Source organism: Rhincodon typus, chromosome 29, assembly GCF_021869965.1.
Source record: "Rhincodon typus isolate 14 chromosome 29, sRhiTyp1.1, whole genome shotgun sequence".
Taxonomy (NCBI): Eukaryota; Metazoa; Chordata; class Chondrichthyes; order Orectolobiformes; family Rhincodontidae; genus Rhincodon; species Rhincodon typus.
The window spans coordinates 35,911,215-35,936,625 of record NC_063360.1 but is presented as its reverse complement, the minus strand read 5'-3'; the positions used below and the strand labels follow the sequence as shown (position 1 = coordinate 35,936,625).

General features: G+C 41.2%; 1 protein-coding gene across 3 annotated transcripts; it reads left to right on the top strand.

Annotated features, from left to right (window-relative positions):
* The first annotated feature begins 4,194 nt into the window (after nucleotides 1–4,194).
* armc6 (armadillo repeat containing 6) lies at nucleotides 4,195–19,792 on the top strand. 3 transcript variants are annotated; one of them, XM_020529415.2, is made up of 8 exons: nucleotides 4,195–4,302; nucleotides 5,160–5,305; nucleotides 5,892–5,971; nucleotides 7,359–7,929; nucleotides 11,736–11,881; nucleotides 13,543–13,674; nucleotides 15,828–15,965; nucleotides 18,115–19,791. In XM_020529415.2, the coding sequence occupies exons 2-8, from the start codon at nucleotides 5,185–5,187 to the stop codon at nucleotides 18,325–18,327; spliced, it is 1,401 nt and encodes a 466-aa protein (XP_020385004.1). In that variant the 5' UTR covers nucleotides 4,195–4,302; nucleotides 5,160–5,184; the 3' UTR covers nucleotides 18,328–19,791. The 3 variants fall into 3 exon arrangements, with proteins under 3 accessions (XP_020385004.1, XP_048469957.1, XP_048469956.1); XM_048614000.1 differs by lacking the exon at nucleotides 18,115–19,791 and adding an exon at nucleotides 17,199–17,648; XM_048613999.1 differs by lacking the exon at nucleotides 4,195–4,302 and adding an exon at nucleotides 4,349–4,472 and having other exon boundaries at nucleotides 18,115–19,792.
* The last annotated feature ends 5,619 nt before the right edge of the window (nucleotides 19,793–25,411 follow it).

Here is a 25,411-nt window from a genome sequence, read left to right as displayed (position 1 = left end):
TATGGGTAAACTTGTTTTACACAGAGAGTGATTTGTGTGTGGAATGAACTTTCAGAGAAAGTGTTGAATGTGGGTACAGTTACAACATTTAAAAGACATATTTGGATAAGTTCATGAATAGGAAAATTTAGAGGGATATGGGCCAAATGTTTAGTTTGGGAACATGGTCGGCATGGACTAGTTGGACCAAAGGTCTGTTTCCATGCTGTATGACTCTAAGATAGCACATGAGAAATGAAGAAAATACAAGAATATGTTTGATGAAGTGAGTGGGGAAGAGAATCTTGTGAAAAGTAAACACTAACATGGACCAGTTGGGCTGAATGACCATCAAGGTTGTTCCACGAGCTGGCTGTATTCTTCCTTCCTGCCTCGACACAGAAAATATCATCTGATGATGGCAGTTCGGATCACAGTGCACAGGGACAGTGTACTCATGCATTTCTTCAAACAACCCCTTTTGTGCATCTTAATAAGGTCTCCGGTACAATACAACAAGTGGCAAAGTTTCTCCAGCACTGATAACAGAATTGTTACTCTCAGTTGTTCAGATTTTCTGCAGCTATCTCACAATTTTCCCATTGATGCTGAAAGAAGGTCCAGTTCTGCCTCAAATCACCTTCAACTTATTAATGAGTGAGACCAATTTTAGAAAACTGTGTTCAATTTTGGTGGCCTGCTATAGGACGGATGGTGTTAAACTTGAGAGGATGCAGAAAAGATTTACAAGGATGTTGCGGGGCCTGGAGGGTTTGAGCTATAGGGAGAGACTGAATAGGCTGGGGCTATTTTCCCTGGAGCGTCGGAGGCTGAGGGTTGACCTTATGGAGATTTATAAAATCATGAGGGGCATGGATAGGGTGAATAGACAAAGTTTTTTTCCTATGGTAGGGGAGTACGAAACTTGAGGGTGTAGGTTTAAGATGAGAAGGGTGAAATTTAAAAAGGTCCTGGGGAGTAACTTTTTCACATAGAGGGTGGTGCGTGTGTGGAACGAGCTGCCAGAGGAAGTGGTGGAGGTGGGTACAATTACAACATTTTAAAGGCACTCGGATAGGTATATGAACAAGAAAGTTTAGAGGCATATGGGCCAAATGCTGGCAAATGGGACTAGGTCAGATTGGGATGTCTGGTCAAAGCAGACGAATTGGATCAAAGGGTCTGTTTCGGTGCTGTATAACTCTATGATTCCATAGGTGCAGGGACTGGAAAATTAAATGCCGTACTGACTCATCCAGCAGTGGAAAGTTGCAGACTGTAGTGTTCGTTCTTTCTTACAGTTCTTTTACAGCTTTCAAAACCCATACTATTTCAGCTGCACCTTTATTCTGACTCCACGGATGGAATTTCCTTTTTTTTGCACAGTGATGAGCAGGAGGGACTTCTACGCATTGAATCATAGAGTTATACAGCATGGAAACAGAACTTTCCACCCAACTTGTCCATGCAGACCACATTTCCTAAATGGAAGTCGTTTGATTTGCCTCCATTTGGCCTAAATCGCTCCAAACCTTTCCTATACATGTACCTGTTATCATTGTCAGGGGTGAATCAGATTACCCTGCACAATTATATTCCTCTCATCCATGCATGGTAATACCTCAAATTTTATGGAGGTTCTGCCATTTGCTGGACCTTCCAGCCTCCAATATCTTGGTTCCATATTTGATATCTTCTTGCCATATTTAAAAGACATTGGAGAGTAATCAGTCCCTGCAATCCAGGAGTAGCATTCTACTTGTGCTAATTCACAACTCCACCCATCCCAGGATTTGCCAGAGACCATGCAAAAGCTTTAGCAATGCCATAAGACCATCAGAAATAGGAACAGAACTAAGCCGTTTGGCCCATCAAGCTTGTTTTGCCATTCATAGGATTATGGCTGATCTGATATTCCTCACATCCACTTTCCTGCCCTTTCCCTGTAAGCCTTGATTCCCTGACTGACGAAGAATGTAACTCGGCCTCAGACATACACAAGGACTCTGCCCCCACAGCTCTCTGTGACAAGGAGTTCCAAAGACTCCTAACCCTTTGAGAGAAGAAATTCCTCCTCAGCTCAGTCTTAAATTAGCACTCTCTTAATTCTGAGGCTAAGCCCTCTGATCATAGACTTTCCAATGATGCTTCACTAGAGCTTCCCCTGAAGTCTGTAGAGGAGAGAAGGGAAGTTCTTTTCCCTGGATATGGCGACAGGAGGCCATCCCGACAGATGAAGGCTACGTGGACAGAGGTGGTTGTGGAGGTCTGCGCCTGTGGGCAGCTCGCGAGAACTTTGTTCCAGTGCCATGAATGGTTTACTGTACACTGCCTGGCTACATACCACTGCCTACTCAATGTGTCAAGTTCAGTGAATGAGAATTGTTGTTGTACAGTTGCCACTGCATATGACTGCCATACAGGAGGATGGGTAACTGGCATCCCAATCACATGTCTCATGTGCAATCAGTGCCTGTGAATTCACTGCAGCAACTGGCATTGGTACTGCCACTCACGCATCTTCTAGGCTTCACACTTCAAACATAAATGGAGCTATAACACACTGTGTAAGAGCTGCTATCAGCTGACTGATCTTTCATCGCAACTACCAGAGAATGATAGCTTTTCACCAAAAGCTTGCATCTGACAAGAACCCAACCATAAAGGTCCTTTTTAGTTGGGTCCTGAGGGCTTGCTTGCCCTTGTCTAGTCTGATGGCATCACTTAGTGTGGCTACCTTACTTGGGGATGGGGGGGGGGGGCGCTTCTAGGCCCATGGTCAGATTTCACCCCTAAAACTATAAGCGTTTAACAACAATCCATGATGCCAGACTTCTGATAAGATGGAAAGGTTTCACCCTTAGCACAGAAACTATAAGAAATGGTACCAGGAGTAGGCCATTTGGTCCCTTGAGCCTGCTCTTCCATTCAATAGGACCATAACTGATTGGACTTTCCTTAAGTCAACTTTCCTGCATTTTTCCCATAATTCTTGATTCCCCCACTGATGAAGACTCGATCTAGTTCTGCTTTAAACATATACAAATATACTAAACCTTTGTGAATGCAAAAAAGTGCCTTAATGAAGGCGCCAAATTGTGGAAGAGTTTAGGAGGAAGAAATCTTTCTGCCAGGTACACACCTCATACGTACAGTCAGGTTTGCGAACACACATGTTTCCCAGCTTTTGACAAACAAGATTGTACCTGTGAATGTAACTCCAGCAGGCTGGGGTTTAGAGTGCTCGTGACATGACGATCACCTTCCTGATCAAGAGTCAAACCATTTGAAAGGTTGTGGGAGCTAAATCGCAGAACTATAACTGGCCATTGGGCAACTGAGTTTTTTTTATCAACCGTCCAATTAACTTTCCCCTGTCTGTGCTTCTAAAAATTTCAGGCATTAACTTTAATGGATTCTGTGTCTAAACAGAAAGCAACTACACATGGGAACACATGGCAAGACGGAATGGACACTACAATTAAATACCCCCTTACATGTAGGATTGACCCAATAAGAAAAACCGATAAGACTTGTGACTGACACATACTGGTCTGATTTGTCTTGTATATCTCAGAACAGTGCTCCAGTATGTTCATTTCTAAATATTGCTGACATTTTTACTGTATTTGGGTGGCATGGTAGCTCTGTGGTTCGCACTGCTGCCTCACAGTGCCAGGGCCTTGGGTTTGATTCCAGCCTCGGGTTTGCACATTCTCCCCATGTCTGTGTGGATTTCCTCCCACAGTCTAAAGATCTTCAGGCTAGGTGGATAGGCCATGCTAAGTTGCTTATAGTGTTCAGGGATGTATAGATTAGCTGTTAGCAATGGGAAATACAGGGAAAGGGTAGAGGGCTAGATCTGGGTGGGATGATCTTTGGAGTCTTGGTGTGAACTTGTTGAGCTGAATGGTCTATTTCCACACTGTAGGGATTCTATGATTTGTTTCTCTCTGAGGATGCAAATACTTATATTCTATTGTTATAAATTTGCTTTACAGGAGTTTCTGCACAACAAATGTTTATTTAATAAAAATGGAAAGAAAATTAAGTGGCGATTTGAAGGAAAACCAGGTGACTCAGTGTGCGGCCAACAATTACAACTGACAAAAGTTTGAATCAAACAAAAGGAATAAAAAAAAACTCCTTCCTTCACGTTTTAAAAGTACGGAAATCCGTAAAACATAAGATTAACTGGAATATGTGCGCGGGTAAAATTGTTCCGTCTCTGTCACTAAATGGATAGGAACGAACCTTCGCCGCTGCCATAGTAACGGGGGGGATTAACAAGGGTGTGACACACGAAGGAAGTGCAGCTTTGAGGTAGGTGGGAGAGAGCGCGGTTGATATTCATGATTATAATTACACTTAAAGTTAGTGGCTGTTAGCACAGCAGTAGGATTTGTTTTATCGCTAACTACATGAGCAATCTATTAAAGAGTTGAATATATTGACTATAGAGAATAAAATCCATTTTTTGTTTGGTTCAGAAGGTGAGTGTCCAAGGATGTTCCTGCTGTTGTATCCTGACACCAAACAGGGCATTCTCTGCTTAGCTTTAGTATACTGATGTGATACTCTATTCAGTTACTTTTGTTAGGGAGCTGTCTAACTTCAAACATTGGAAAGGAAGAGCAGCAATTATCAAATTGGGACTATCCTGCCATTGGCCAACCCTCATGAATCAATTGTACTCCTGGGAAAGGCAAGAAAGTAAAATCTAAGATGTATTTAGCAATTGTAAGAATAATTTAAAACCATTAGGCCCCACAGGGTGACCATGCTGTACACAGCATTCCTTGCTTCATCTGAACCCATCAGCATAATTTATTCCTTTCTTTTTTTATCTGGCTTTCTCTATAATACTATGCTATTTGTTTCAGCTATGCCATTTGACAGCCAACTCCATATTATTCTGTTGAAAGGGCAAAATATTCTACCTGAATTCTCTGTTTGATTTACTAGTGTCTATCATATATTTAGTTTCAACCACAGGAGGAAACATCTGTATGTTAACCCTAGTGTAATTTTAGATGTCTTTATCACATCACATCACATCAGCTTCTCTTTTCTAGAGAAAACTGTGCAAGAACCTAATTTTTCTGCACTCTCTAAGTTCTGAGAGATAATAATAACCCCAAGTCCATGTAATTCAAGTTAACCTGCAACTTATTTCTTAGAAAGAAAAGTTAAGTTTACAGAAGAATGGCGAGCAGACGGATTACTCAGGAGACGTTTGATTCTGTGGTGCAAGAAAACATAACTGAGTTTCAAATGGAGCCAGAAGAGGCTCTGAATGAAGCAATACAACAATTTGAGTCACAAGGTAGGTGAAGTTTTGAATATTCACAGGAAAAAGTTCACACAAGGCATAATGCATTATGAGGTTAGCATGATGGTACTGTTATTGGAATAGTAAATCACAGATTTGATCCAGGGACATAAGCTCAAACACTACTATTGCATCTGACAGAATTTAAATCCAGTCAATAAATCTGAACAAAAATGCTTATTCGTTTCATGAAGGTGAATGCTGCAGTCTTGTAAAAACCCACTAATGTCCTTTAGGGAGGAAATCTGTCAATCTGACCTGCACGTGACTAGAGAAGGACAGCATTGTGGTTGACTCTTAACTTTCCTTGGAGACGACTTAGCAAGACACTTAATTGTATCAAACTACTACAGAAAGTGTTGTGGGTGCACTCGCACCATGTGGATAGCTGCAAGTGGTTTGCTATCATCTTGCCAAGGGCAATTAGGGATGAGCAGCAAATGCTCTTGCCTGAAATGCTATGACCCAAGAATGGCTAGAAAGAAGCGTTGGCCCCTGTTGCGCTAAGGTCATTGAGTTAAGCAATTGACAGAACTAGAAATGTTTAATTTTCTTTGGATCTGTTTCACTCTCTCTGCAGGTGTCGACCTTATTAACATAGTGAAAGCTGTCCAGAATACAACTACAGAAGCCAGTGATCAGAAGCACATTGTCCTGCAGGTGATAGCAATGTATGAGAGGCTGTATGTCTGTGATGTAATTTTTCAAAATCTCTCTATTTGTAATTTTTCTTAAAATGAAGCTCTCAATTAGTAAACATGTTTCTGTGATGTATATCTTTTAAGACTGAATTCCATTTGTTTTGAAACTGTTCATCAGATGATGCATCTCCTATGTTCTTAGCCCCCTCTAAACATCTGACCACCAGCCATTTTTTTGCTGAAAACATCAGCAACCCCCTTTCCACAGCCACGATTTATCCACTCTTCAAAAATGATATTTTCACCCACCTAAGAACTCCAGCTTTAACGCTTCCTAATTACTGCTTTATCTCTAATTTTTGCTTCTTGAGATCTTGGTGACCACTCTTCCTCCAATTTCTGTACGAGTCTTTTTAGGTCTACTTCTGCTCTGGTCATTGCTCTAAGACTGTTGTAGTCCAAGTCACCAATGCCATTCTTATGACGGTGAATAGGTAAATAATTCCTCCTTGTCCTACATAACATCCCATGTATTCTTTAGCACATTTCATTTTCCTTCACTGCTTCTTATCTGTGACACCGTCCTCGCTTAATTCTGCTTACGTGATGGCACATTGTAACCAGTGACCTGCTGTATTTTCTGTCTTCCTTCCTGCAATAATTCCTTGGGCATGCACAAAGGTTCCCTCTCCTATTTCTGATCCATATATTGCAGCCTTGAAAACCTTTTTCTCAGCCTGCTCTCCAAATACACATGAACAAACCAGTTTTGATAGTCAATTGCATGTCCAGCGTCAATTGCAACTCTGCGCTTGTAGTGAATTTGTAGCCCTGCCCTGCTGAAAGCAGACAATAGGAAATTCTGCGCAGCCTACCTGCTCCATTGCCTTAATACTGTCCCATGCTTGGTGACACAATGGTGCAAAGTCTGGCTCAAGTTGTCAACGTGGCCTGGTGATATTTTGATACATGTACCCCAGGGGGAGGGAGATATCAGATGGGAGTAGCAAAAGTATTCATATCTTGAATCCATCAGTCCACAGGGTCACTCAGTTTCCTGTCCTTTTGACATGGCTTTTCAGAAACAGCCATCTAAAGAGGCTGAGAAATTATATACATATTTTTGAAATGACAGAGTGGACAATTCATAGCTGTCATTAAGCCCCATTCATGTGTCTCCCCTGTGCTTGCTGTGTGCTGACTAACTGGCTCACAGTTGAACAATGCTTCAATTTTCAAAACTTTCATCCTGGTTTTAAAATTCTTCACTACCCTTGGCCCTCCCTATTGCAGTAATCCCCTGCAACTCCACAACTGTTTGAGATCTCAGCCCCTTTGGATGGTTTACCATCCACTATGTAAATACAAGTTATTGGCATAGCAAATGATTACTTGTGTCTTTTTAGGCCCTTGATGAGCTTCGGAGAGCCCTGGATCTCATGGCTCTGGATGAAATGGGGGATCACCTGACTAACTTCAGTGAGCAATGTAGCCTTGACTTTGCTCACCGTCACCTGGCAGCCGAAAAGTCAGCCTATCCCACGGTCCTTTCTTCCTGTCGACAACTGATGTCCAATGCACCCTATCTGCTGAAGGGAATCCAGGCCTTGGCCAATCTGTTGGATGGTCAGCCAGACCTCCTCGACCCAGAGGGCCAGCAGCTCCTCCTGGAGATCTTGAAGCAGCACCGGGACCATGCAGCTCTGAACACAGTGACAATCTGCGCCATCCGTCACAGTTGTCTGAAACACGAGCAGAACCGCCAAGACCTCGTGCAGCTAGGCGTTTTGGCATTGCTGACTGGCGCTATTGTGAACCATGGCAATCAGGCGGATGTGGTCAGAGAGGCAGGGAGAGCCCTGCGGGTCATGACCTATGACGACGATATCCGGGTGCCCTTTGGCCGTGCTCACGATCATGCCAAACTGATAGTGATGGAGAATGATGGACTTCGGATACTCATTGAAGCTGCAAAAGGTACGGCGCAGAAACTGTGCTGGGGAACCCTATCCTAATGGGTAATATTGTCGTTAACACATGCAAAAGCTGAAAGGTTACAGCCAGGTTTAAGAGACTGAGGCACTTTTTCCAAAGAAAGCAAAGGTTGAGTGGTGGTCTGAAAGAAGTCTTTAAAATGATGGAAGGAGATTGTTGGATGAGATTATGATAAGTTGTTTCCAGTTCCTGGGGAAACCAGAATTGGGGACTGTAAATAAATCCAGTCAGGAATTTGGGAGGAAAGTCTTTACGTAGAGAGTGGTAAGGATGAGGAGCTTGCTATTGAATAGAGTGTGGCAGGGAATTACTTAAATTTCAGGTAAAGCTTGATAACCACGAGGAAGAAAGGAATGCAAGAGTTTGCTGGTAAGGTTATGTGAAGTAGCATGAAAACAGACTCCTATGGAACATAAATGGACCAGTTGGGCCAAAAGGCTTGTTTCACACCTGTAATTTTTATACGATTCTAACACTGCAATCACAGTAACAGCAAGAATATTGTCATTTCACCGGAAATTGGAGGGATTGGCTTTATTAAGGCAAGGAATCTGATAGGTTGTGGAATTAGACCTCAATTCAGTTTTTTGGTCTGGATGTTTGTTTGTGAAATAGGAATACTGAATACTAAATAGAGCTCCAGTAGTGTTTTGTTAAGAGTCCTCCTCAGTTTATTTATTGTATGGATTAGATACCTTGGATAGACAATCAGGGGCTGGAAGAACACAGCAGGCCAGGCAGCATCTGGAGGAAAGGAGCAGTCAATGTCTCAGGTATTACCCTTCTTCAGGACTTTAGGACATTCCCAAGATACCTTGGGAATTTTTCATGGATAGGCTGGGACTTTATCCACCGGAGCATAGGCAGTTCAGAGGTGACCTCATAGAAGTTTATAAATAGGGTTAATAGTTTATAGATAGGGTTAATGGTGGTTGTCTTTTCTGTAGGGTGGGGGATTTCAAGACTAGGGGGCACGTTTTTAAGGTGAGAGGAGAGAGATTTTAAAAAGACGCGAGGGGCAAATTTTTTACACTGCAGGTGGTTTGCATGTGGAATCACTTCCTGAGGAAGTGGTTGATGTGGGTACAGTTACAATATTTAAAAGACATTTGGATATGTATATGAATAGGAAAGGTCTGGAGGGATATGGGCCAGGAGCAGGCAGATGCGACTAGGTTAGTTTGGGATTATGTTCGGCAGGAGCTGGTTGGACTGAAGGGTCTGTTTAGGTGCTGTATGACTCTATGTGCAAAACATGCCCTGGGAACCTTTGATGTAATCTGTATGTGTCATTGCTTGAATGTGTGCATATACTAGACTGTCATCTATGTCTTGATATATATCTTGTTTAAGGTTTGTCTCTCTTTGCACATATATCTGTGTCCGTCTTCAGATTTGTCACTTTCTGACACTTCCTGCTGTCTTTTAGACAAAATGGCTATTCAAGTATCAGGACAAGTAGTGAGATCTAGCAGGATCTTCTGCATTGAGAAATAGTTGCTATTTCAATCCTGACCACATTGTCTAAGACCAATTATAGGCAGCCCTACCATCATTCCCCTCCCACGATCAGCATCACCCAAGACTTGGTCCTTTTATATGGCTCAGTCTCATTTGACAATGGAATCGCTCACTGAGCCTTCATAACAGTCTGTAGAGAGTTTTAACCTGCAGGGACAAGAGTTGAGTGAAGGAAATTATTATTTTTCAATTCTCATGAAAAAGTAATATATATCCAATCAGTTGAATAAATCTTGCCCTGTGTATGCCACAAGCTAAATAAATATTTAACAATATTTGTATTTACTGATAGCCCTGTCACCTTCAGCTGAGTGGGTAGCACTCTCTCTCTGAATCAGAAGATTGCGGACCTAAAGACTTGAGTTCAAACTCTAGGTTCATACTCCCAGTGTTGTACATCACAGGTTCCTTTTCTCATATGAGGTGTCAAGGGAGACGATGGCCTAGCGGTATTATCATTAGACTGTTAATACAGAGTGTTATAGACCAGACCAAACCCCCTCAAAACCTATTAAGAAGATAGTGTAGACCCTAACATTACCTTATTTTAAAGGTAAACGTAAGGTGTTGTGTTCCAGATGCAATTTGATTGGTCAAACTACCAGGCTTGAAACAGAACACACTTTATTCATATATTATAATTAGAATATAAACAAAATAAAAATAAAATAATTTACTTAACTATAACTATCAAAATGCTTAACAAAATATTACATATATTAGCTACTTCTAATTAACTGTTCCACTATAGTAACATCCCATAAACACCCTTGGCAAAGGCAAATTCAGTAAAGTGGATTTTCTCATATGCAATTCTAGCAGCAGAAGGAGAGTCCCAGTGTTTAGCTGTAACAGAGAGAGCAATAACAGTGTCCACATTCAGCTTCAAGATCACAGCAACTGCTACTGAAGGCTAAAACTAAAAAAAAACTGGTTCTATGGGAGCTTGACCCCACCCATTTAGACTGCTTCTATTCCAAACCTTTCTAAGAAAAACCAAAGCCTCACAAGCTGCTTACTTTCTTGACTTTGGGGAAGACTGCCCATCACCTCTGCCTCAATCTTTCTTCATTTAAAAAAAAAGGACAAAATACACTTCTTAAAGCCATAGTGTTGTCACGAGACCCAGATAATGTTCTCGCTACCCAGGTTCGAAGCCCACCGTGGCAGATGGTGGAAATTGAATTCAATAAAAATCTGGAATTAAGAGTCTAATTAAGACCATCAATCTATTGTTAATTGTCGGAAAAGCTCATTAGGCTCACTAATGTCCTTTAGGGAAGGAAACTGCCATCCTTCTCTGGTCGGGCCTACATGTGAGTTCAGACCCTTAGCAATGTGGTTGAATCTTAACTGCCCTCTGGTGAATTAGGGATTGGCAATAAATACTGATCTAGCCAGCGATATCCTCATGAATGAATTTTTAAAAAAAGTCCTGTGTACCCTCTTAACTTACCATAAAACATTTCACAATCACCATTTTGGAGAAGAGAAAATGAGTTATTACTGGTGACCTGCTTAATATTTATTCCTCACTAACATCTTAAAACACACTCGCTAGTCATTTATCTAATTGCTGTGTACAATTTAGTTGCCACATTGCAACAGTGACTACAACTTCATTTGACTGTTAAGTGTCATAAAGTCATACAGCATAGAAACAGAACCTTCGATCCAACTAATCCATGCCGACCATTTTCCCAAAGTAAACTCGTCCCACCTGCCTGCGCTTGGCCCTTAGCTCTCTAAACCTTTCCTATTCATGTACTTATCTAAACGTTTTTAAATATTGTAACTGTACCTGCATCCACTACTTCCTCTGGCAGTTCATCCCACACATGAACCATTCTCTGTGTAAAAAAGAAAAGTTGCCCCTCATGTCCTTTTCAAAACTTCCTCCTCTCACCTTAAAAATAAGCCCCCTAGTTTTGAACTCTTCCCATTCTAGGGAAAAGACCCTTGCTATTCATCCTATCTATGCCCCTCATGAGTTTATAAATCTCTAATAAGGTCACCCCTCAACCTCCTTCGCTCCAGTGAAAAAAGTCCCAGCGTATACAGCCTATTTTTATAACTCAAACCCTCCATTCCTGACACCAATCTGGTGAATCTTTTCTGAACCCTCTCCAGTTTAATAATATCGTTCCTACAGCAGGGCAACCAGAACTGCATGCAGTACTCTGGTAGAGGCCTCACCAACATCCAGTATAATCATCATCTTCTTGAAAAGCTCTATATAAATGCAAATTCTTTTCTTTCTCATTCAGCTTTCACAGACAATCCATCAGTACTCAGTGAACTGTGCTCCACGTTGTCTCGCCTAGCTGTCAGGAATGAGTTCTGCCAGGACATCGTGGATCTAGGAGGTCTCAACTTCATGGTAGCCCTGTTGGCAGACTGCATTGAACATCGGGTGCGGAACAGGTCCTTTCATTTTCTCTAGGAAAAAGATTGAGAGGTGATCTGATGCAAATCATTAGAGTTACAAAGACATTCACTATGCTAAGTGTGATGAGGATGTCTTTAGTTGTGGGAGAGACCAAAACCAAGGGCCATAAACGTAAGATAATCACTAATAAATCCAACAGAGAATTCAGGAGAAACATCTTTCCCTAGAAAGTGGTGAGAATGTGGAACTCACTACCACAAGGAGTGGTTGAGGTGATGAGTGTGGTTATATTTAAGTGAAAGGAATAGAAGGATACTTCGGTGGATATCAAGTAAGGCACAAAGAGGTTTGTGTCGAGCATTAACAGTTTCTATAATGTAAATTCTAAGTAATTCCTTTAAAAGTTTTTTTTAGATCTGCTACTTATATCTTCACTCTGCTTTACACCCTTTTGTGTTAAAATATGTATCTTGACATCTCATGTAGGAGTAGGAAGCATTTAACCAGGTGAACATGTAGCTGTACAATTATGTTAGTTGACTCAAAGAGCTAACTTTTTCGCTTCTTATCCAAAAACCTTGTATTTACAACTATAATTTCAGCCAGTGTGAACTTGGAATATATTGCAGGCACAGTAAGACAGGTCTTTGAGAGGTACTGAAAGGTTGATTCGTAAGAGGATTTTAAGAGTAGAGGAGAGCTGTAGCTAGACTGTAGAGTCTCGTGCAGGGGGCATTGCTGTTGATGTTGGTGTAGAAGAATAGGTTAGGCTGAAGAAGATTATAAAGGATTTTGTAGCTCGATATTTTCAAGAACATGTATTGGATGAGCTGTTAGCAGTGGGCTAGCTGAATGCAGTTGGCATGATAGTCTCTTTGTGGGGCAAGATCTGGGTCCATACTCAGTCAAGAAGATGACTGAGTTCCAGGATAGGAATCAGTGACACCATAGCTAAATTGGTGCATACCATTTGTTGCACACATTAGTATGTGTGAGTTTGCTCGCATGATCAGTGCACATTGTCTCTCTCACTGCAAGTGGAAATGTACGTTCACTTCTGGCAAGGTACATTGCGATCGCTGCTGACCAGGATAGCCACTTAACTTCACTTACACTTCTGCGCACAGGATGCAGTGTTGCAGTGTTAATATCACTGGACCAGTAATCCAGAATCCTAGACGAATGTTCAGGGCTCCTGGATTTGAATCTCAGATAGTGAAATTGAATTCAATATTACAAAATCTGTAATGTAAAAAAAGTTGGTAATATGGTGACAATGTAACCATTGTTGTTTTTCGTAAGAACCCATCTGTTCTTTAGTAGCCTTGTGGTGCATTGGTACTGTACCTACCCCTGGACTGAGAAACCCAGGTTCAAGTCCCGTCTGCTCCAGAGGTGTGTAATAACTTAACAGGTTGATTAGAAATGTAGGGAAGGAAATTTGCCATCCTTACCTGATCAGACGTACATGTTGCTCCAGACCCACAGCAACATAGTTGACTGCCTTTGAAAATGGCCAAGCAAGCCGTTCATTTCAAGGGTACTTAATGATCGGCAGTAAGTGCTGGTCTAGCCAATGAATTCCAAATCCCATGAAAGAAGCTTTTAAACAAAAATCTGTCAATATACCACTGTTGAGAAAGTACTCACGACTGCTTTTTTTTTCTTGTTCTCTTAAATTGCAGGAAGTAGTAAAGCAGGTTCTGGGCGCATTGCGAGCGATCGCAGGTAATGATGAGGTAAAGGACGCAATCATAAATGCTGGTGGAACAGACCTGATTGTGTTAGCCATGAACCGACACTTGGGAACCCCACAGGTATGCAGCTTTGAAAGCTACAAGAGTCAGTGGAAGTGGAATAAAAACAGAAAGTGCCAGAAATATTAATCAAGCCAAGTAGATCTGAAGAATGAAAACAGAGTTAGTGTTTCATGTTAATGCTGTGGGCGGCAAGGTGATTTAGTGATTAAAACTGATGCTTTACAGCATGAGGGATCTGGGTTCGAATTCCAGCCCTGGGTGACTGCCTGTGTGAAGTTTGCATGTTCTTCCCATGTCTGCGTGAATTTCCTCCGGGTGCTTCTGTTTCCTCCTGCAGTCCAAAGATGTACAGGTACGGTGGATTAGCTGTGGTAAGTGTGGGGTCACGGGGATAGGGCTGGGTCTGTGTGGGATGCTCTTTGGATGGTCAGTGCAGAATTGATGGGCTGAATGGCCTCTTTCTTCCCATAGTGCAGTATTCTATTCTATGATTCCCTTTCAGCAGATTGACCTGCAACATTAACTTTGTTTCTCTGCTACCTGACCAGCTGAGTATTTTCAGTTTTTAATGTTTTTAATTCAGTTTTCCAGCATCTGCAGTTGTATCAATGGAAGTGAAAGTGTGGATGATGGGAATCAAATTCTGCTTTAATGTGTGTTAGGAGTTGGATGGAGGGGTGGGGGTGATGTGGAGTAACAGGAGGAGGTAAAATTCTGTCAATTGTCCTTATACACGTGTAGAATAATTTAGCTCCCACACTGAGAATCCTCACTGATAATGTACTACTGACCACACCCAAAAGATAGTGTGTAATATTGGGTTATGAGGTCCAGAGCATGGTATGGGAGGTGTGATCTTTTATCATGTTAATACACACAAACTGCCACCACTCATTTTGTAATGCCTCCGCACCTTTCTGAGCCAACATCAAAACTCTTTGTGCAATAAACTTCATTATTAACTCTGTCAGTTTTAGAAGTATTATTTAATTTGTTCTTTCGAATGCTTTTGAATTGTTCAGTTCAAAGCAGCCTAACAAAGACACAAACTCCAATGCACGTTCCCTCACGACATTGCCACTGTTTCCCACATCAACACCAATTAGCCCCCCGTGAAGAGTGGGAAGCTGGACCAAGTTGGGCTGCAGTTTCAGTGCTTCTGTGAAGTTGTATGTGTTTTTTCTTTTAACTTTGTTTCCTCTTTACGATAATCAGAAGCAAGGTAAACAAGGATTTAAACATTTAATTTTTATTAACATTAAAAAACTAATAAATAGTACAGCTTGAGAGTCTGAATGACCCAACTCTACTGCTTTGGGAGACATATAGGTTGATTCTTCATCTAAAAATCTGTGTGACATTCTTCTCGTCTATCTTTATGTTCTCATGGGCTTCAGAAGAGCAGCTTCTATACCATTCTTACCAACAAAACCAGCTTTTCAGTGACTTTCCTTTCTCACTCACCCAAGATTCTGCTGCTTGTTCTTGTCTGCATTGATTCTGATGTCACTTTCCATTTTTACCTGAATTTGAGTTAGCCTTGAGTCTCTGCTCAGTTCCAGCTCTGCTCCCATTCCTGGACACTGCAAGTGCTGATGTAAAATCTATTTGGAGACAGTGTCTACTAACTCTGACCTTCTCAGTGGAGCAAAGGCACTCAGTCATATGTGTATTTGAATTCTATATATTTTCCCATTTTTATTTTGTTTTGGTGACATGGAGACTTTTCTTCTCTTGTCCAAGTTTGTGTAGTAATGATACCTAACATGTATCTCAGCTATTAGGGAATGAATGTTCTTACTTGCACTTCTTCAATATAATAGGGTACAAAGAAATTTACTGGATCAGAATTTTTCCAGGCTTGCACAGACTGAAGAAACAACACACACTTGTTTTCTACAGATTCTCCTCCTTCATAGCCTTCCATGTAGCATACATAATACTTTTTGGATGTGATCAGCCTTCCTTTGGTAAATCAAGTCTTTCAATTAAATTCAGCCTCTTAACCCTGTAATTAATCCAATGATTTCCAGCCTTTTCTTACAGTTGTTTTATTTGTCCAAAATCCTTCAAAATGAATAGTGAGGATTTTTGTCAAAATCATATTAAGACCATTTTTCCCTTGCTCACGCAACGTTCTGTAATTGCCCCAGAGGGTTGATGGGGTGAGTCTGGGATTTTGCCACTGACTCTGTTTTCTATTGGTCTAGATCTGTGAACAGGGATGTGCTGCCTTGGGCATGTTTGCCTTACGGAAACCAGAAAATTGTCGTGTGATCATGGAGGGTGGTGGAGCACTGATTGCGTTGCAGGCAATGAAGGCACATCCAGCTGAGGTGAACGTCCAGGTGAGATGGGTGGATTAAAAGTAAGTTGGTGGTTTGGGGGAAGAACTGAAGATGGGATGGGATTTGAGAAAAAGGATGAAGGAATTCGTAAGGAGGTGGGTGGTTTGGAAACATGGGCGATACTTGAAGAAGGTGATGGGGGTTTGTGGAAGTGAAGGGGCAATGAGGAAAATGTAAGGGAGAGGAAAGGAGTGTAGAGTAGAGGTTGGGTGTAGGGGCATGCGTTAAAGAGCATACTGCTAGTTCAGTGTCAGAGAGTTTAGTTGTGTGGGATCAAACTGCAGCCTACTATTTCCACACTTGGGAGCTTTTATTTACAGTGTGATATATTTACAGGTATGAAACTCTAAAGCCCAACAAATATAGCTTCAGTTTGCTCCTATTTATGTCTCTTTTATGAATCCAACTGTCCCATTTGAAAATAAAACTGAGTAAATTGTGTTAGCAGATTCCAGGTGTGGTGGTGAGATTGAAACAAAACACATGCATCTTTTCTTTTGTGGAGGGAGTTTATTGACTTCCTCAGTCTTGCCCTGAACCATGCGACGGCTGCTCCCTATTTATATGTGCTTAGACAATTAATAGCTGCCACCTGTTTCTCTTAATCTTGAATAAAGACGCTAACAAATCTAAATGTGATTAACCAGACACTAAGAAATTGGACTTATATTAGAGGAATGAGAGGCAATCTCATTGAGACATACAAGATTCTGAAGGGACTTGATAGAGCAGATGCTGAAGACTCTTTGTACTGTTTGGGGGATCTAAAGCATGGGGACACAGGCTTCGGTAAGGGGCTGATTATATAGGAATATGAGGAGAAATGACCTCACTCAAAGGGTTGTGCGTCTGTGGAATTCCCTACCCAGAGAGTTGCGGATGCTTAATTGCTGAATACATTTAGGACAGTCATTGAAAATAGAAGCAATAGTAAGCCATTCAGCCCTTTGAGCCTGATCTGCCATTCAATATGATGATAGTCATTACCTTGTTCATACTTTCACTCCTTACCCTTTGATCCTCTAGTCCTAAGAGCTTTAACTAACTCTTGAAAACATTCAATGTTTTGGTCTTGACCACTTTCGGTGACAGAATTCCACAGGCTCATCACTTTTTGGATGAAGAAATTTCTTCTCATCTCTTTCTTAATGGCCTACTATGTATCCTTAGACTGTGACCCCTGTTTCTGGACTGCCCAGTTATGGAGACCATCCTTCCTATGTTTACTTTAAGGCTGAGAGGGTTACGCCTTACATATTAAGGCTGAGATGCACAGACTTGTGGTCTTTCAGGGAATCGAAAGATATGGGGAATGATGTGAAACTCTCGCTCAGCCTTCGTTGTACTGAATGGTGGAACAAGCTTGGTGAGCCATATGGTCTCCTCCTTATATTTCATGTGTTGTTCTGAAAGGCACCACTAATCCAGAAACAAACCAAAACTTTAAAGGAAACAACAACTGAAAATTAAAAGTGTAATTCCTGGGATTCTGCTCCTGTATGTGGAAGAATGAGTGAATTCTCAGTTAATGCCCACTACTTGAATATAATTAAACACTCTACTAACATACAGTCACCACTTGGGCACTTGTGCAGTGGTAGTGACCCTACCGCTGGACCAGGAGGTCCAGGTTCAAGTCCTACCTGCTCCAGAAGTGTGTAATAACATCTCTGAATAGGCTGATTAGAAAAATAGGCTAAAATAAAAAAAAACAGCTAACACTTTGGCTGTTGTGGTGCAGTGGTAGTGACCCTACCTCTGAGCCAGAAGGCATGGGTTCACGTCCAACCTGTACCAGATGTGTGTCGCAATATCTCAGAAGTCATGCACTGCAACTAAAATACGCAGCTAACTTGGGCACTTATGGTGGTATTTCTACCTCTGAGCCAGGAGGCATAGGTTCAAGTCCCATCTGCTCAGAGGTGTGTCCTAATATCTCTGAATAGCTTGATTAAAGAAACAGCTAAGACTCTCTGAGGGTTTTGTGGTGCAGTGGTAGTGACCCTGCTCCTGAGTCAGCAAGTCCAGGTTCAAGTCCCACCTGTCCCAAAGATATTATGACCTCTGAACAGGTTGATTTTAAAAAACATATACACAGCTAACACTGTTGAACCTCCATTTTAGCATGAGCAACCATTCTGTCTTACAGAAACAGGCCTGCATGTTGCTCCGTAACCTGGTGGCCCGCAATCCTGACTTCTCCCAGCTGATCCTGGAGATGGGAGCTGAGGTGCTCATCCTGCAGGCAAAGACCACACACCAAGACTGTGAGGACTTGGCAAAAGCTGCCCTGCGGGATCTTGGCTGCAAAGTGGAGCTTCAAGAGTTCTGGACAGGGCAGAAAGCTGAGATTTCCCGTTAACTGCCACTTTGGGACAAGACTAGGAGATGGACCCAGAAAGCACACGTCATGTTTCGTTGCACATTTCTGGATTTTTCTAACATTTAACCTCTGTGCTCATCTGAGACGTTGTACAAGCGACCAGAGAACCTGTGAGGTGTCTGTTTCAGCTGTGGTGAGTTGAGGATCTAATATTTAAACCACTTGTCTGGAAACACTTTGCATTCTGCTGCTGACGTTTTGGAGAGAAAAACAGCGCTGGGTAACATAACAATGGAATTTCCAGAAGCCTATTACCTGTCAAAGTGCAAGAAAGTTCAGACGTGGTCATTCTTAGTGGAAGGATCCTCTGAGTTTGGTAGTGATCATCAATCAATAGCCTGCTCCAAGTACCAATCTGCATTGTGGAAAGTCCCATTCACTGAAGTGGAGGCGAGGGTCGTGGCACGTGGCACTTGCCACCAGAGGATATTGAAGTGTTTAACACCAAACTTAATAGATTTTGTATCTTGAAGCAGGTTGTGAATCTGGTATTAAACATGCCCCACTCCATCCCATCAGTTAATAATTTAATCACCACCTCATTACACAGTGTAGGCTGCGTATATCTTGCCTTTTTGTCTGTTTCTTCCTTTTTTTAAAAAAAACTTGTTTAGCAGTGCCATAGTGCTCACTGGGTCTGTAAATGAAATGAACCATACATTACCAAGCAATTAATTTTAGATGCAGTGATTTCTTCTGATAGTTGATGATATACAGAATATTAAAAAATATCCAAAAGGAACTTTTAAGTCTGATCAGTAGGATTGACACCGGTGTTTCAATATTCCCACAACATGGGATCTTTATTAGCAATGGAGAGGAGATTCTCTCCATCCTTGCTTGATGATAGAATTGATTCTGTACAAGAGCCTAAGCAACACTGTTTACAACCCGACAACTAGACAGTCTCCTGTCATCACCTCTTAAAACAGTATTTTACACATTTTATTCAGTGCACATGCACAAATACACACCTCCCCTACATACCTAAGGCTTTGACACCATCGAACTCCTTGTGTGTAATAGAGATCACAGCTAGTTAATTGAGATTTGGTTGTGACTCTGCATTAGTCATGTCCTGTGCAAATTGTGAAAGCATGTCAGCAGATCTGGCAAATCCCCTGCAATTCTGTGATGACTTTGTTGGGCCCTGGATTTGAAATCCGATCAATATTATTGTCTTGCAGCTGGAAGCAATGTCTGCCTTGAGTGAGGTTGTCCCTTCTGTTCTGCTGCAGTGAGTCAGAGGTTGACTCTGTACACATCAGCAATGTTATTTAACCCTTACATGCATCTCTTTGAAAGCACTGACATGGACGTTACTGTTTGAGGTCATAAACCTATTATGTATTTCCACAAATTTATTGTTTTATCTTGGCAGTCATGCCCGGCTGTTTTTAATGTATTTTAATGTATTAAAAGTGTTTGTGTGCATGCAATTCTTTTTCTTTTATAAATCCCTATATCCACATTTAAAATGGAAATGTCTATGTAAACATGCCACATGGTAATAACAGTCTTCCAGCAATGGGGCTGCTGTAGTGCCACCTGTAAATTGGGGCAGAGGTTTCCCGTTTTCACCCTACTGGTGGAATTCTTTTCCTGAAGGCACCTCCCATTATAAGATGGAGGGAGGAAAGTTTCTTGATGCCATATCTCAGCAAGGATTACTTAGTCTTGCAGAGGTCCAGAACAGATTGACCAGAATGATATAGGAGCTAAAAGGTTAAATTATGAAAACATTATTATAGACCAGGTTGCATTATCCTAACAATGGAAAATTAATGGAAGGTTCTAATTGATATGTTTAAGTTGGTTAACATTCAGGGGGTAATATCAAGAAGCACTTCCCAATACAAAGGGATCTGGAAATCTGTGACTCTCCAAAAAGGTTGTTTAGGCCAGGCATCAATAGATAATTCTCCACTAAATTGTGAAATTAAGGGCAAGTGTTATACAACAAAAAACTTTAAGATAGCAAGTGGCTCAGGTCTGGAATACACTGCCGAGAGTGAGATGGAAGCAGGTTCAATGGAGATTTTCAAAAGGGAATTAGATTGATACTTGAAAAGGAAAAATGTGTAAGGTTATATGGGAAGACTGATTTGCACTAAATGACACACTCATTCAAAGAGCTGGTGCAGACAAGATATGCTGAATTGTCTCCTGGTCCAGAACGTTCCATAATCTAATTGAAGGACGGAAGAGGACAGTGGGGCTGAAAGGCCTCCTGTTCCTACCCCAATAATTTCTGCACTGTACCTGCCTCTCTGGGTCATTACTGAAGGATGAAGCGTTGTAACAAGAGACCTGATATGACTAAAAATAGAAACAGAAGGTGTTTCACTGCAGTGCAATGCTGGGAAGAACTAGAAGCAGTAACTCTGGCCCAAACATTGGTGCATTGTCAGCATGACCTGCAAAAATAACTAAGGAGCAGTCTTATCTATCTCTGTTAACTGAGGTGGGTGTGTGTTAGACTTGCAGATAATGTAATGGCTTGTAAATATTATTTTCTTTTACAGTAGCATTGTCATTCTGATCCGTGAGCTACAGCAAGACTGGAACAACTAAAATTAGAGAGAGGCTGTTCAGGAGTGGTGTCAGGAAGTAGTTGTTCTTCATGCAAAGGGGAATGAAAATCTGGAGATCTCTCACTCAAAAAAACTGTTGAGGCTGGAAATAAATTGCAAGATTTCATAACTGAATTTGGTAGATGTTTGGTCAGTCAGGTTTACATGACCAAGGCAGGTAAATGGAGTTCAGGCCTCAATGGTCGCCTTCTGTTGCATACAGAACACAAAGACAAGATATTAAAGGCGATGAGTAGAAGTGCAATTAATGCTGTTCTTTGAACAACTTCAGTACTCCAATTTTTTTAAAAAAATCTTCCAATCAGCAGAACTGTTTGTCAGATTGTCATTGTACTTGTAAATGCCTCTGACCCTACGCTGCTACGCATTTATCTGGCTTTCACAGAAAAACATGCATTAGCAACCATCAAGGAACTCCAAACAGCAGGACAGAGTCAGGGTATGACAGAACATATGCCCCATTTTTACAGCACTAGCTGATGTGTGGTAAGTTTAAAGGTCCAGTTTGAATGTTAGTGAATGCATGGATCGGTGAATGGGTAAAGTGGGGGAGGTAGTCAGGTGGCCAAGTAGTCAGCTAGTTGAGTCACGGGGTTGGTCAGGAAAGTAATAGGGTTGGAGGGATAGTCACCTGCAGGGTGGGTAGTTGGATTGTCAGGTTGTGTGGGGATACATGTCAAGAGGATGGTTTGATCTTATCAGGGGTTATAGTCAGCTTGGGTTAGCTGGCGGAAGTAGTCTGGGTCAGGGGAGTCTTGAATCGGGGGTCAGTTGTGTAGTTACCTAGATGTTGAACTAGTTTTTCCCTCTGATTAATATTTTGTGGATGACTACCTAGCTATTCACAATATATATTAATGATTATGCTGAGGGTACAAAATGTAATATTTCCAAATTTGCAGATGACACAAAGCTGGGTAGAACAGTGAGCTGTGAGGAGGTTGCAGGGATTCTTCAGTGTGATTTGGACAAGCTGAGTGAGTGGGCAAATGCATGGCAGATACAATGCAATGTGTGTAAATATAAGGTTTTCCACTTTGGGACCAGGGGTTATAGTCCGAGGATAAAGGGCAGACTACTTAGGATTGAAATGAGTTTTTTTTTCCCACGCAGAGAGTGGTGAACATGTAGAATTTGCCATCATAGAAAACAGTCCAGGCAAAATATGATTTCAAGAAGGAGGTGGATACAGCAACTGGGGCTTAAGGGATCAAAGGATTTGGGGGAAATGTGCGAACAGGCTAGTGAGTTGAATGATGAGCCATGGCCATAATGTATGGCCTACTGCTGCTTCTATTTTATGTGTTTCTATGTTTTACCTAAGTAAGCACTGTGAAACTATTTGAAATCTCCAATTAGTTCACTGTCAGAGACATTTATACAACGTGCCAAGAAGCAGCACAATCGCCCATCGGAAACTGAAATTTGCCAAGCATTCTCATATAGCTTTGTGCATTAGGACATCCACATTTTTGGTTGTATGGCCTGTGTCTGATGATGTGGAGACTGGAGGATTTGGCCCATTTTCTACTGCAATTATTCCATGGAGCAAATCATTCTCTTTTGAAGAACAAGACCTGTTGGTAACGTTACTGCTAGTTTGCTGCCTTGTTTAATACATATAAAACACATGAAAAGGGCAGCCAGTGACTAGAGAGAATTTTTAAACCAGACTAACTAGATTTAGGGCATTTGCCCATTTTAGTTAAAGAATGAAGTGTGGAGATAAATAAAAGTACATGTAGAGGTTGAAAATATAACATCCCTCTCCCCTCTTTCTGCCAATCCAATGACAAGTTGGCTGTGTTCACGGAGTACAAGATAAAGGGCTGATCTGATTGAGGTGATTGAAATAATAATTTTCTAGGATAATTTATTTTTTATTTGTTCTTGGATGTGGTTAGGTCATCATTTCTTGCTCATCCCTAATTACCCAGAAGACAGTTAAGAGTCAACCACATTGCTTTGGGTCTGGAGTTATGTGTAAGCCATACCAGGTAAGGATGACAGCTGTCCTTTCCTAAAGGGCATTCGTGAATCAGATTTACACAACTTAACCGTGGTTATGTGAATGTTCCAGATTTTTAAAAGTTGAATTCAAATTTCACCATCTACCATGGTGATATTCAAACCCATGTTTCCAGGATATGAGCCTGCATTTCTGGATTACTAGTCTAGTGATATTACCACTATGACAACACCTCTCTTAAACAGAAAAACAATTTTCTTTGCGAATTACAATGAGAGACATCATCTTAAGCCATGCCATTCAGTAGTACAATTAGGAGGCATCTGTTCACATAGTCATAGAGTTGTATAGCATGGAAACAGACTCTTCGCTCCAACTTGTCCATGCCAACCAGATATCCTAAATTAATCTAGTCCTATTTGCCAGCATTTGGCCCATATCCCTCTAAACCCTCCACCACTTCGTCTAGCAGCTCATTCCATACATGCACCACCCTCTGTGTAAAAAGGTTGCCCTTAGGTGCCTTTTAAATCTTTCCCCTTTTACCTTAAACTTATGCCGTCTATTTTTGGACTCCCCTACTCTGGGGGGGAAAAAAGACCTTGTCTGTTCACCCTATTCATGCCCTTCGTTATTTTATAAACCTGTAAAAGGTCAGCCATCAGCTTTCGATGTTCCGGGGGAAAATAGCCCCAGCCTATTTAATCTCTCCCTATAGCTCAAACATTCCAACCCTGGCAACATGCTTTGCTGCACCCTTTCAAGTTTCACAACATCTTTCCGATAGCAGGGAGACCAAAATTGAATGCAGTATTCCAGAAGTGGCCTCACCAATGTTCTGTACAGTTGGAATATGACCTCCTAACTGCTATACTCAATGCACTGACCAATAAAGGCAAGTGCACCAAATGCCTTCTGCACAATCCTATCGACCTGCGACTCCACCTTCAAGGAACTATGAACCTGCACCTCAAGGTCTCTTTGTTTAGTGATACACCCTTGGTAGGGGAAGTAAGTGTTCTCTCCCCCAAAGTTGGGAACATTGAGGGCCAGTTTTAAAATGAATAGATTTTTGTTAAGCAAAGATATGTACTGATTTGCAGCAAAGGTAATAAATGGAGTTGAGTCACAGATCAGTTGTGATCTGTGGAGCAAGTTCAAGGGGTTGTCCCGATGATCCTTTACATAACCTATTTATGTTGTTAGTTCTATTAGTCATGGAGTTGATGTACTGATTGCAGACTTGTTCAAGCTTTTTTTTTGTCTCCATGTCTGCATAAGCTTCAGGCCTCCTTGGCAAATTCCTGTTAATCAGCATAAATGTTGAATTGTACAGCTTTGACCGAATTTCCCTAAGCAAAATATTTAAAGTAGGTCGGATGCAACTGTATTGGAAAATGTGCAATGCAAGTAAAAAAAAAATTAGCTGTGACTGCGTGATCTAACAATGCTTGCACCTTTTTATGCATTTTATCCCTTAGCCTAAAGAGTATATTTTTTAAATTGAATTACTGTAAAATTGGCAAATAGAGTAACCATTTTACCACATCAAAGTCCACCGTACCGCAGTTGTATTAATAACTAGCTTACCTATTTATGGTGAATACTTGAAATGATATTTCAGTCAGAACAGATAGCAGATTTTCCTCCTCTTCATATCATGCTAGAAAATCTTTGCAATCACCTATATCAGCAGGACATCCTTACACACCCTTGATTTACCATCTCAGCTGAACAATAGAATGTCCAACAAGACAGGAATTCCTAACAACTGCAGTGATCAACCAATATTGTCTCTTTTGCCTTAGCATACAAATTAGGAGCAGGAGTACAGCCTGCTCCACCATTCAGTAAGATAATGGCTATCTGATTGTGGCTTCAACTGTACATTTGTGCCTACCCTGACAACTGTTGACTCCCTTGTTAACAATTTATCTGCCTCTACGTTAAAAGTAATCGATGACCAAATCTCCACCGCTGTATAGGGAAAAAAGGAGTTCCAGATTCTCAAATTTTGGAGAAAAAAAACAGTCCTCATCTCCGTCACAACTGCTTCCCCCAATTCTAGTCTTCACAACAAAAGAGAAACACACTTTCGGAATCTACTTTATCAGGCTCCCTCAGCCTTCATTTCAAATAAGATAAATAACAATAAATAAGATATGTCATTCTTAATTCCAATGGGCACAACCTGATACTGTCCAATGTTTCCACGTAATATACCATCCTTCGCCCCAAGCCCAGATGTAGTTGAGTGAACATTCTCATACTATGAGATTATGTGGCCATGTCCTGTTTAATGAAAACAAATTTTTTTTGTGTTTCCCAGTTAAAAAATGTTGAATATTTACAAAGGATTAACAGAAAAAGTAGATGAAATATGTAGTATGGAACTGAGCCACTATGGGGTTATTACAAATGGTCTGATAGTCAACTATGGCTCGATATTAGTACCTTCAAATCCCATTCTAGAGGATCAGCTCTGTAATCCAGGTTGACA